We start from the raw sequence: 13,690 nt of genomic DNA, 5'->3' as shown, positions 1-13,690 counted from the left end.
ACCCCTAGTTGTCAGTGTCTGGGAGGAGGGGAGTATTTCCCAGTCCACAAGGTCACGCCTGCTGCAGAGACACCAGGGCACTGCTCTGAAGGCGCTTGGAAAGCTCAGAAGCAAGGAGGGAAGGTTCCCCACGACTCTGCAGGAGCCCATCACCGAAGCAGCACAGGGCACAAGGTCCTGTGCGGCCAAGATGAAGAAAGCCCCCGAGAACATCTCTCTGGAAGGTGCCAACTGGAACCAGGACACATGCACGAGCTCATCGGTGAGTGAGAGCTGCGAGAGGGCTGGCTGCGGGCTGCTGGGAGGCAATGCCCAGTGCCCAGGCTTCCTCCAAGGACTACAGAGAGAGCTGGCAAGGTCTTAGTGTTGCTTTTCAGACAATTTAGTACCATGCTGCTTTCCAGTGCGTACCTAGACAGGAAAAAGGGGAATGGAGCTCTTCCAGCAGCCCTCAGCTGAAGCTGAAAGTTACATGACTTGGGTGAAATGAGAACTCAAACTATAAATCCCTGGAAGAGCCTTAGCCCCTGTTATGACAAAAGACACAGGGGTTAGGATGACCTCTGAATGCTGACTTAGGATAACGTGCCATTTCCCCGTTATTTTACAAGACATTTCTTCAGCAGAGATGGTGGGTATCTGGATATTTTGGCTGGTTAAATTAATACCCTGTCTGATTATGATTAACATTTTCTTACTGAGCATTCACTGTTTGCAGCTACCATTTACTCTTTATAAGCATAGACATCAGCAAATTATCTTCTGTATGTGGGCAGTGGTGAATTAACTGATTCAGGTTACTATGGTACAGTATGGAAGAATTAAATAACGAGCATGCTCGTAGTGTAATTTTTAGCTGCCATAAAATACCAATTTCAATACATACCATTTTGATCCAGTAGACATTAACACTCCAACAGTCATCCATTTCTTCTATAGTAATAAAAATAGAATAGAACAGATTAGATTCATCTCCTTATGGTGGCATAGGATTTAGCTCCATTTCAGAAATAGACTCATTTCAACTGAAAGATGAGCACAGCACAGCATACCTGGCCCTCTGACATATCTTTAGAACAAACTGCATTTCATGCTGGCTAACAGGTAACATTTCAACCCTTTGCACTTTTGTACTATGGAAACTTAACAAAACTGGTATATCCCATTGCACATATTTCCATTTCTATATCTCTATTCCTTTTTTCTCTGTAATCAAATTTTAATAGCTCTTTAGGTATTGTAATTAACTGTTGTAACTAAGCTAGTGCTTTCTCCACATCAAGGCCCAGGACAGTATTTTTTGTTCTGAAGAAGATAACAGCCTGTATTTCACATACAGCGGAAAATCAAATGTTCTTGAGGTCAAAGAACTCAACTACCAGGTAAACACTCTACTTTATGTAATTCCCTTGAGCAGGGAACATATCCAGCAGTTCTTCTTTCATTTTGTAAGCCATTTTAGAAGTAGAATAAAGAAGTTCATATAAATGTTGCACAGTGAAATATACAGAAGTTTTGTAAGAAGGATCATGCTCTTGGCTGTAGCATTGGCTACATGCTCCACTGTAAACATATCTAGTAAAGCTAGAGGATGGCACAGGAGAAGAGGTCAGTTTATAGGCCATTTTCTCTGTCTTAAGCTAAATTACTCCTTGGAGGATGGAAGCAGAGCGATTTTCCATCCAGCCAGAGATAGCGGGAGCCTTTGCTGGCAAGAATGTGTATGCAGGAGATGTGGCAGGATGACATGGATAACAAATATAAGGAGGATTTCAGAAAACTAGTGAAATTTGTCACTTCCCTCTGTGCCATGGGGCATCTGAAGTAGGCTTCATAATTTCCAGTTTTGAGTAATTTTTAATTGCATTAAAAATTAATAACGTACAATAGCAATACATTACAGGACAGATAATTTTGGTGATTAACAGAAATAAGGAGCAAAGGATGAAAAACATACACACCTCGAAGAGAATTTTTGTCTGTATTTCTGAATATTAGCAATATTATTTTAACTTATTCTCTGCTTTGTAACGGATTTGAAAGTACTTACCGTGAAGTAGTTTATTGTTTGCTTTTATTCTTTCTAAGGTTAACCTGGCATCCCAGATTCCATGGTATGAGAAACTCACGCAGATGCAATTGCTATTGCCCTGGAACTCAGGTCCTGATTCTCACGTGTCAATAATCCAGAACTTGAATTTAAAAGTTCACAGTGGTCAGATGCTAGCTATTATAGGAAGCACTGGTAAGAGCAACCATGTTTCATGATTTGATCAACCCTTGGATAAAACATAGACAATTGTAAACAATACTCGTCAGCCCTTTGAATGGCAAAATCTAGCTGAGAAACAACTAGTAGAAATGTATCACTTAAATACATCATTAAAAAGTTAAGTGTGAGAAAACAAAGAATCATACTGGAGAAACATGTATTATGAATTTGTTTTCAAAACCAATTTTTCCTATGACCTGTATATTTGCTCTTTGTTCCCTGCTGCCACTGTGGTTTGCAGTCTCTCCTCTGTTGCATGTGAAGCAGCTTCACGGCTCTTACAAAAAAAAACAAAGGTAGATTGCAAACCTCACCCAGTAACATAGCAGATACGAAGCCAGACCTACAGAGATCAGTGGCAACTGGTAGAGCATAGCCACAAATAGCAATTCCCTTCGCATGCAAACAACCCTTAGAGGATAAACTACCACCTTCAGATCAATTAATGTAAAACTTAAGAAGATAATTCCTCTTCTGTTTGACTTACAGTGTCTTAAAAACAGGTCTCTGGTTTTTTTCCCCCATTGTCATGTGGAATTTTTCTGAGCACATACCTGTAATGAAAATGAAGTTGTACGTTAGAGATTCCCCATAATAAATGAAAAAAGCTTATGATGAAATAACATACTGCGATATAGATACACCACTGTTATAAGGTAACACGCACTGAACACATACCCTTTTTAGCAGACTAGTCAAACTATTTTTAAAAGCTGTTTATCATCTATTTTTTCAAATGCCTTAGTAAAATGGGTCAAACTGTTGATGAGTTTCACAATGTCAATGGCAATCAATATGTCACTCTTAAATTGAGCAATACATACTTCACAGATGGATGGATTTCCTTTTTAAAGTGTAAACATTAGAAAACAATTGTGGAGTTAATCTTTTAACAGGAAATCTGGAAATAAATGACATCTAATCATAATGAGAGAGCTCTGTGTTTACCTCAAGTATCATACAGCATAAGGGAAAAAGTCATTTGCTATTTAATTCCAAGTAATATTTTGATTACATTGTTTTCATTTTCTTACCTCTGAACATAAGCCAGCTTTTCTTAATTATTTAAATGACTTTTTGTCTTATTCAAATAATAGTAATTTCTATTTGATCATGATTAAGATTTTTATTGTCAGTATAATCATTCGATGCCTTAGTCTTTCAGATGTTACAGCTGCCATTTCTGAATCCACAGCTCCTTTCAATAACTAAGATCATGCAGAGTGTTTAGGTGACAGCCCTGCAGCCAGGCCAGGATTCCACCTTTCTGCTATCTCTCCAAAGGGTAAAAGAAAGGTGACTGGGGGGACAAGGAGAGATCTTGCTTCTCACACTCAAAGAGCTGTCCTCAAAGCCCATCCACCCAATTCTCCTGAGACATGACAAAGATTGAAGTCATGTCCTCTGTTCTGGAGGGGACAGATCTTCTGAGCATGAGCTTGCAGTCCTGTGTCGGTATTTTCTTTCAAGACCATTCTGTATTTGCTGCTTTAGAAAAGCAAAAGTGAGGGTTCAGGAAAAGAAGTTAGGGAACGAAAACTTCTGTATATAAATAAACCAGTTTTCAAATCAATGTTCTAGAAATGTACTTATTTTCCAATTTTGATTGTTCTAGCTGGCGGAAAGACATCCTTGCTTGATGTGATAACCTGCCGGGATCACGGAGGCAAAATCAAGTCCGGTCAAATCATGATCAACAACAAACCCAGCACTCCCCAGCTTGTCAAGAAATGCATTGCACACGTGAGGCAGGATGATCGATTGCTCCCCCACCTGACTGTCAGAGAAACGCTATTGTTCATTGCCAAGCTGCGCCTTCCGGAATGTTTTTCAGACTCACAAAGGCAAAAAAGGGTAATTGAGCTGTTGGGAAAAAACAGAGTTATCAAAACACATCTGACAGAAGTTATCCAATAGATTCAGTGTATTTGGAGACAGAACAGCCATTCTGGTATTTTTAAAATTTAAATTATGATTTATAAGCCTTTTTCTTATTTTCAAGATAGAAACCAGCAATTGTCCCAAAGTGCATAAAAAATAATGATCTAGAGAAAGCATCAGGGAGGCCGAAAGAAGAGATACGTTGCTTATTGCTGAGCAATTTTTAATGATATCTCTAAAACCAAGATTTGTTTTCGAGTGGCTCTTGATCAGACAGCACCGTAATATCCGGATGAATTTTAACTATTTTCAGCTTTTTCTGTACACAGTTTCATTTTTATTCCCCCAGGTGGAAGATGTAATAGCAGAGCTACGGTTGCGGCAGTGTGCGAACACAAGGGTAGGGAATGAGTACCTCCGTGGCATTTCAGGAGGAGAGAGGAGGAGGGTGAGCATTGGTGTACAGCTGCTCTGGAACCCAGGTGAGCAAAACCCAGACAACTTCCTTGTGCTCACCACAAAACCCTGGGGGAAGTAGTTAGAGAACACAAGAGGATGCAGGGGAAAGTCATACGTAAGTTTGCAGGGAGGACTCCCTGGAGGAGTCCTGGAGGGATGTTTAGCAGCCCTTCTGCCAGCTTTGCCAATGGAGCAGCAGTGACAGAGCCAGGCAGAATCCCCTCTGGAAGCCTCCACTCACCATCAACCAACCTACTGAATATTGCCAGAAGTCACCCTCACAGCAGTGCTCCAGTTTGTGCAAATCTGCATGAGGTTTGTCTTTTCCTGACTGTATGCCACAATTTACTTTGGAGGCTTGGTTATCTCTTATAAACCTTGGATTGCTTTTCTTTCTTTCAACCTGACCTGTTCACAAGTACAATGTTAACAGTGAAGGTCCTTCTCTTGGCAGCACAGGAAGACATTGCGCTCTTGTGCAACTCTGACATGGCTGGCTTATGCCAATAGAAAATGCCCATCCTCTTCAGTAGAAGCAAAAGATGAGGCCAAATCTGCAAGTGATCTTGCAGGAGTGAATTCCCGACTTGCCCTTGTATATAACAACAACACAACAGCACTAATAATCTTGGCTGAGCCTCTTGTTGCCTGACATTTCTTTTCATCTCTTCTACCTCCACTTGGAAATACTTGGAAACGGATCTGTAAAGTTCTAGTTTATATGGAGTTAAACTTCTGCTATTACCATGAAAGCAGAAGCTTTTTTTTATTTTATTTTTTTTAAGAGATTTAAGAATATATGTGCTGGCACTCAAGTAAAAAAAGTAAAAAAAAGATTAGTTCAAGTAAAGACTTTTTTACATTTCAAACATAAATCATCTCCCTCATCACAGAAAATATGTCTTTATACAGACATTGCCATTACGTTCCTTAACAACATAAACATTGCAAAGCAATAAAATCCTTGCAAGTTTTTAGCAATCATTTGCAAAACAACAGCAACAACAAAAAATTTAAGCATATGCATTAGTCTTCATTTGTGGATGTGAACAGGTATGAAATAGACCACAGTTTAATGAAGAACCTAAATACTCATCCCAATGGAGATAAAAAACATTCTTCTTATTTCCAATAGGAGCAAGACAACATTTAAAAGTTACTCTTAGTTATTATATTCAAAAGAACAGTGGAAAAAAAAAAAAAAAGTTGTCATGATTGAATATTACATGATTCTAGTATGGAATACACTTTAGAATTTTTAAAAAGGAATGTATCTGTGAGATTTCATGTGCTAATAACTTTTTACTTAGAACATATTTTCCAAACCAGCTAAACTCACTGTCTTTGGCAGGAATACTGATACTTGATGAACCCACATCTGGACTGGACAGTTTTACAGCACATAACCTTGTGATAACATTATCCAGACTGGCCAGAGGAAACAGATTAGTTCTTCTTTCACTTCATCAGCCTCGGTCAGATATTTTCCAACTGTTTGATTTAGTTCTTCTGATGACTTCTGGAGTCACTGTCTATTCTGGAACAGCTAGAGACATGGTCCAGTACTTCACAGACCTAGGCTACCCCTGCCCAAGGTACAGCAATCCTGCAGATTTCTATGGTTAGTATCAAGTACTGTCATAAAAAAAGGTTTTTAGAAGTCATTTGCTTTTGTGGGTGTATCAGCAAACATTGACTTTTATTGACCTGCTTCAGACATGCCTTATCACTGACTCAAATCAATACTGTAGTAAGGTCAGGTTTTTTATACAATCTATATTTGTCAGTACAGGAAATGGAACAAAAAATAAGTAGAAAAAAATCAATTTTAAAAAATCCTCCTCCTAACCATGCCAGATGTAGCAACTCTTTCACAAGCTTAGTACACTTATTCCCAGGTTTCAGCTTGTTGAAACTTTTACCCTCGCTGAGAAAGACTTGGATGAGCTGATCAATTTCCTTCTGTATATGGTTCTCTGAATTTGATTCAAGAAACACATGGAAAGCTAGTTTCTCAGGGGGAGGAATAATATGCACCTGGAACAGTAAATGGAAAAGAGGAGTGCTGTTCAACAAAGCATATTGGAAGGGAGGGAAAAAACCAAACATAGATTTTTGATTCCTCTCCTCAAAGAAATTTAACTACATGGTCCCAAATCCATCATTCTTCTTCTTCTTTTTTTTTTTTCCTGCATCATTCAAAGGAAATCTCACCTTGCTGGTCTAATGGCAGTAGTATTTACCACAGAGGCTGCCTTGGCTGCTTTCATTATTGCCCTCAGGTCTTTGCATTCAAGTTAGCAAGGACAACGACCGCCATGCATCAGAGTAACCTCTTTGACGTGCCTATGTGGCAGCCAGTGTCAGTTCTTATCAGCTATGCACAGATAAGACAGAAATTAATCTTAGTATCAAGTCCTGAAAAAAAGACCTTTGTCACCAATGTGGTTCAGAGCAGTCCTGCACAACGTTAAGGAAGTCCTGCAGCCACTCCCATATGAAAACAAAGTCCTTGGGAGACAAACTCCCTACCAATTTAGAGGCAGGGAGGGATGAGAAAAGAAGGTGGAAGATCATTGAGTGCAATGCACAGAGCCACAACTGATAGGAAGGGTGGAGAATACAGGCAGACAGAAGGTAGAAATAGAACACAATGGCAGAAGATGCCACGGCAAGGAGGAGTACCTGAAAGAAATACAGAAATGCAGAAACATACAGAAATACAGAAGTGGGGTGGATAAAAGAAATGGAGGACCACATCAGAAGGGAGCAGTTAAATAAGGCAGATTGCAAGTCATTTTTCTGATGGACTTCTGCTGAAGTGTGGTTCGGAGAAGATCAGCTCAACGATAGTAGTTAACAAATATGCAGATTCACCCAGACAGCATCTGTAAAATATCAGGTATTGTCACTCTGCACTGAAAGTTAGCACTGGAAAATACTACTAAATGTTAGTTTAGATTTTGAAAAATATTTTGTTGAATAACAACATTTTTTTAAAAAGCTAAATGAATTACCATTGCTGCTGCTATGTCCTCCTTGGTTAATATTCTCACGCTTTCTCAGTATCCACCTGAAGTGACTAACAAAGTTTTAACCATTGTATCTTAATTTATGCACACAGGTCAGTGTGTTCATGATGAAATTTCTGATTCTAAACACATCATATATTTATCGCATCTGTAGCATACAGTATCGTCTCAAATAATATCTTGCAGTTGACCTGACCAGTATTGATAAACACACTACAGAAAAGGAGATGGAAAGCCTAAAAAGAGCAAATACTCTTGCCAGCTTGTTCCAAGAAAAAATCAAAGATTTTGATGATTTCTTATGGAAAGCAAGTGAAAGTGACAGTGTTGTGACCACTACCAGCAAGCAAAGGTAATTAAAACAGCCATACAACAAATGTGGAATAACTGCTACAACCTCAGCTAGTTTCATTTCCTTTTAATTTCTTTTGATCAGCTCTCATTTAAAACCAGAAGAGGTAATCAACATGCCATACCATTCAAGTGATCAGTTACCAGGAGTCTTGAAACAGTTCACTGTATTATTAAGGTAAACTTATTGCCAACTTAAACAATTACATATTGTGTCCATCTGTATTTTAAAGCATTAAGAAGTACAAAATGTGAAGTGAGAACATGCTGAAAGTGCTTGGCTAGCACTAGCAAGCTATGGAGCAGAGGTGTTGCTATACCAGATCACCCCAATTCTCTGAGTAGGGCAGCAGTCCTATATGCGTTCCTTTTTTCTGCCCCAGGAGTCCTTCCAAACAAAAATAATCTCCAGATCACATTGCAGCAGGTTTTGGCAGCAGCAGGAGCCTCCAGGCTCAGGAATGTGCATCCCAGTTTTGGGTACCTCCATTCTGATCTCCATGCCAAATCAAGGTGACTCAACACTTAGCAAGCCTGGGCAGCCTTGTGGTAGGCTCAGGCATTGCTATCCTCATACTTCTGCCTCAGATGTGAAGCCAAGGAGGCTTCAGTGATTAGAGCAATGGTGGATGGACATTGATAGTTGAGATTCATGCTTCTGTACTCAAAAGAACTATAGCCAACTTGCTTAATACAAACAGAACATCACTGCTAGTATCAGCTGCTATTATAGGCCCTTAAAGAAGACACTTCTCTTACTGAAATAATTGCTTCTGAATCTCCAAAACCACATCTTCCTCCTCACTGAATTCCTTCAAGTTTTCAGCATTTCAGACCTGAAAAGCTACACTACAGGTGCTCAATAGCTTTAATTAAGTTTATTTATTTTTTTAATTCAGTCAAATAATGTTTGGAAGCAGATAGACAAATTCCTACTCAGAGTTAGCGAGTTCAACAAACTGATGTTAGCAGAGCATTTGGAGCAATATATCTGAATGTAACTGGCATTAATACCTTATGATTAATGTTGCTGTTTTCCTAGTCGTCAAGTCTCCAACGACTTCAGAGATCTCCCAACATTACTAGTCCATGGATTTGAGGCCCTTGTCATGTCATTATTAATTGGATTTTTGTACTATGGACATGAAAGCAGACTCTCCATTCGTGACACATCAGCACTGCTGTACATGTTAGGTGCACTAATTCCATTCACAGTGATTTTGGATGTTATTGCCAAATGTAAGTGTGAACATTATTGTAAACGTTATAAATCAAATTCAGAAAGTTCTTTAATCAATGACAAATTACATTTACTAAGTGCAACTCTAAGGTGAAACCAGCCTGTTTGTTTCTACCCTGTAGGTCATTCTGAAAGAGCAATGCTTTATCACGACTTGGAAAATGGAATGTATTCTGTGACCCCATACTTCTTTGCTAAGGTAAGTGGCTGCATCGCCAGGAAATGCATGCAGATGGATTAGAAAATAAGCAGTGACAACACATAGCCTTGTACAAATAATCATGCTCACTTTAGACTTTTTTTCTTCTGTGCCTGACACCGAAGGCTATCATTTTTGCTTCCTTGGTGCTAATAGATTAAACCTCACACTACTTTAGGTCTGTTGCCATGTCTCATGGCTGAGGTTTCTGAGGTTCTACGGCCATAACTTGGGAACTCTGGAAGTCAAATTTAGTGGTTTGTCAGTTTTATATAACTTCTGATTTCATTAACTGGAGCATCTTTGAAAGTTTGATTACATTTTGATCTGTAAAACAGAGCGTTCATATTAAATTGTACCAATAGCAAAACAGAAATGGCAACATGCTGTTAGATTTCCAATAGTTGTTTGGATCTGTACTGATCAGCAAGAAACAAATGTATTAAATGCATAAAGAGCCAGATTTTCTGGAAATACATTAAGACTTCAGAAAAATTATATTCTCTTTTGAATTAGGGTTTAGAAGAAACCCTTCTTTGTGATGTTGCCACTGTGAGATGAGTTCTGCCTGCCATGGCATCTGTAATTTAGGTTTCCATTTCTGCTCAAGATTTTAAATGCTTATTAGTGGTTGCCAGAGAAAAATATTCTTTGCATTGTGTCACAAAGATTGCACATTATTCATAGAGGAGTAGTTGTAATTTGTTACAACGCTGGTATTAGAGGATGGTACCAACTCTCTTTGGAAAAAATAATCATAGCAATACATGTATATAGATTTATACACACATGTATCTACATATATATAGTCCAGGGATATATATATATGTAGAGTTGTGTATTTCTACACATATTTACTTTGTATATATAATTTCTTATATACACATATATAATTTTATATATATAAATAAATGTATATAAATTTATATATACATATATGTATATATTTATAATAAATATATGTATGTACAGATACACATATTTAATATATCTTCAGATATTTGAGAAACTTCAAAACATATGCATACATACTTTTTTTTTTTTTTTTTACAGCAAATTAAGTAGATGCTAGCTAGACTACCTCTAGGACAAAGAAGGGATCAATAGCCTATTTTAGATTTGATGTCACGCTATCTTCAACAAAGCTTGGACAAAACACACACTCACAGTAGTCAGTAACAGTACTCCTGTTTGCAGGCACACTAGTTCTTAGGGAAAGTCTCCTCAGTTCTTAGAAACAGCAAAAACTGTAACAAAACAAGATATCTAATCTGTAACAAAAGGCCTAGTGATGTAACGATTAGTTACAGGAATTGTCACAACGATGGAAAAAACAGCAATTGCATTCTAAGGGGGCCTGAAGTTTTTCTAAACAGTTCATAAATACATTAAGGTGCATCTCAAAATTTTGTGATTGTTGTGTAACTTATTTTTCTCTCTCTCTCTCTTTTTTTTTTTCCCCCCTTCCTGATCAGATTTTGGGGGAGCTCCCTGAGCACTGCGCTTTTGTTATAATTTATGGGGTTCCCATCTACTGGCTGACAAATCTGTTTCCTGAAGCAGAACATTTTTTGCTGAACTTCTTCTCGGTGTGGCTGGCTGTATATAGTGCCCGTGCAATGGCACTTTGGGTGGCAGCACTGCTGCCAACGTTACAGCTCTCAGCTTTCTTTGGCAATGTCCTTTTCACTTCATTCTACCTGAGTGGTGGTTTTGTGATAAGCCTGGAACAGCTCTGGACAGGTAAAACAAATCTCTCAATATCCCTCCGAACTGTAACACTGGTGGTTTGCATCAGCAATTGGTTACTGTGTGGCTGAGTCTCATGCAGGAAAATACCACCTTTAGAGTGAGAGTGGAGTTCATTTTATATTAGTTTCTCCATCTGGAACTGAGATAATGATAAGTTTGGTCCAAAAAAGCATTATTAAAAATCTGGAGTGTTACCTGGTCTCTTGGGTAAATTATATTCAGTAAACGAAGATTGAACTCCAGTGAGGCTTAGCAGACAGCAGGAATTTGATGGATATAGATATTAGCTTTCTCCTAATTTACATCTCCACAAAATAATATATTTTGTCCAATAATAAACTCTCATACATTTACGGCTTCGGGTTGTCAAGAAGTTATGCATGGCAGCAAGACAGCAGTTCTGCTTATTTATACACATTTTTCCTGCCATTTTTTTTTTCCAGTTCCATATTGGGTTTCTAAGGTATCTTTTCTCAGATGGAATTTCCAAGGCATGATGCAAATTCAGTTCACTGATTCCATATATGATATGACTTATGGGAACGTTACAATTAAAATTCCAGGAAGACTTGTAAGTCACTCTCTAATAAAAAGCTCAATAATTAATCCATTAGAAAAAAATGTTGTCAGTTCCTAATTTTCTGTTCTCTGGGTTACAGGTAACCAAGGCTCTGGGTCTGGACTCAGAGCCTCTTTACATAAGTTACATCATCATTGGTGGCAATATTTTCTGTTTCCTGCTTTTATACTATCTATCATTAAGGTTCATCAAGCAAAAATCAAACCAAGACTGGTAACAGCAAAGCATGAAGCTGGGGCAGCAGGTTACAGCGTCTCTTGCAAGAGAGCGTGGGAAGCCCATAAGCTTATTTTTGGTGGGCATTGCTGAAGTGCTGGGAGAGCAGGCAGTGGCTGAGCAGTGCTGCATGAAGTGAGTCCACTTCGCCACAGGATGGCAGCAGAAGACCAGCAGTTGGAAGCCAGCTTGTTCTCTAATCAGACAAATCGCAATAAAATTGACTTTTTTTTTTTTTAATTTAATTTTATTTCTTGGACATTCAGGTGACGCCTAAGTAAGTTAACTACTACTTGAAATATCCTAAGCGATGGGCTACTTATTTAAAAGGGCCTAACCTAACACTGTAATAGCTGATGTTCCAGGCCACACAGCATTTGAATGGATGGTGATCCTACAGAGGTGAGATCAGCACACATGAAAGACTACTTTCTGCACTCTGCACTAATACAAACAGTGCAGAGGAAAGCAACGTGAAGATTTCACTGCGAAGCCTCAAGAGAACATGCAAGGATGGAAAACTCAAGTATTAATTATCCTGCATTGTTTCTAATTGCTTGAGTGTTTTAAGATTTCACCCTTGTGTTCCAGTTAGATGCTGTTGGCGCTCAAAATAAATACTTTCTCACTGTATATATGATTTCTTATAATATATTTTTATCTTACCTCCTTGGGTCTGTTTTTACAGCATAAATACCCACCAATTTATTGTTACTAATCATACCTTTCTCCATGGCAGTGCAAATCAGCAATGTGCCAGTTTGGGTTCCTAAGATTCTCAGGTAGGAAGTAGCAAAACTGCTCACTGGTAATTGAAGATCTAATAATGCAATCTATGAAATGCTGCACTTGTGCAGCTTATTAAGTTCAGCCATAAGGCACAGTACTCAGAAAAATAATAAATAAATGGCTGTAATTCACACACAGTCATGCTAAGTGCAGGTGCAAATAACAAGTACAGATGTTATAAGCAATTTATAAGATTAGCTTGCTTGATTTTAAACATTTGGATGCACATCTCTGTGCTCATACACATCAGAAATGCAAAGTACATCTATTCTACTTCCATTTACTGATATGTTGCACGTAGTGCAATTGGCTGTAATGCCCTGGATGCTGTTATGTAAATCTATTCATTTTTAATAATAATAATAAAAAAGAAGAAACTGAGATTAAAACGGAAGAGCATCAAAAGAGCATCAACGTTATATTATTTCCATTTAGCAAGAAGGGCTGCCACATTGCTTTCCACAGGTTCAACACAGTAATAAATTCACAGGAAGCCCCCAGTCTAAAGATGTTAGGCAGGTCTGATAGAATAACAGCTTCAGCTCCAGGCAGCAGCAGGAATCCAAGGCACTCCAAGGTTTTTCTGAGGTGAAGCCTACCATTTCTTTCTGGTTCTGCTGCATTTGATTTGGAAGAATACACTTGATCTTACCCTAGTGCCATTTTGAAATTATCAGATTTTCATTCCTTTTAATGGCAAAGCCAATTCTTTCAGTCCAATTCAGCATCATTAAATTGTCAGAGTAGCAGCTTCCTGTTTGATTCTTAATTATTCCTTTTTATTATATTTGAGACATTTAATTTTTTAAAGTGGTTTACTCTTCTTTGTAATGATCTGTTGTGATTAGAATCTCTTTTATATTACTCTGAAGTTTTAAGGGTATATATTGGTACTTCTAGTCTAAACCTCTATTTTCAA

General features: G+C 38.2%; 1 protein-coding gene across 1 annotated transcript; it reads left to right on the top strand.

Moving 5' to 3' along the window:
* The first annotated feature begins 44 nt into the window (after positions 1-44).
* On the top strand, positions 45-12,615 carry ABCG8 (ATP binding cassette subfamily G member 8). Its single transcript, XM_042876737.1, has 13 exons — positions 45-262; positions 1,284-1,382; positions 2,089-2,245; positions 3,888-4,126; positions 4,503-4,635; positions 5,964-6,233; positions 7,831-7,996; positions 8,081-8,173; positions 9,038-9,234; positions 9,358-9,434; positions 10,910-11,177; positions 11,630-11,757; positions 11,846-12,615. The coding sequence occupies exons 1-13, from the start codon at positions 191-193 to the stop codon at positions 11,981-11,983; spliced, it is 2,037 nt and encodes a 678-aa protein (XP_042732671.1). The 5' UTR covers positions 45-190; the 3' UTR covers positions 11,984-12,615.
* Positions 12,616-13,690: the final 1,075 nt, after the last annotated feature.

Source organism: Lagopus leucura, unplaced genomic scaffold (genome assembly GCF_019238085.1).
Source record: "Lagopus leucura isolate 7727_CA_CO unplaced genomic scaffold, USGS_WTPT01 Super-Scaffold_73, whole genome shotgun sequence".
Lineage (NCBI taxonomy): Eukaryota > Metazoa > Chordata > Aves > Galliformes > Phasianidae > Lagopus > Lagopus leucura.
Note: the sequence above shows the minus strand (reverse complement) of the source record. Positions and strands in the feature narration are given on the sequence as shown.

Bases quoted from the DNA above. Each gene is read 5' to 3' on its own strand.
- ABCG8 (XM_042876737.1), top strand. From the start codon at position 191: ATGAAGAAAGCCCCCGAGAACATCTCTCTGGAAGGTGCCAACTGGAAC. The intron at 263-1,283 runs GTGAGTGAGAGC...CTCCACATCAAG, and splicing joins ACACATGCACGAGCTCATCG to GCCCAGGACAGTATTTTTTG. The intron at 8,174-9,037 runs GTAAACTTATTG...CTGTTTTCCTAG, and splicing joins CAGTTCACTGTATTATTAAG to TCGTCAAGTCTCCAACGACT.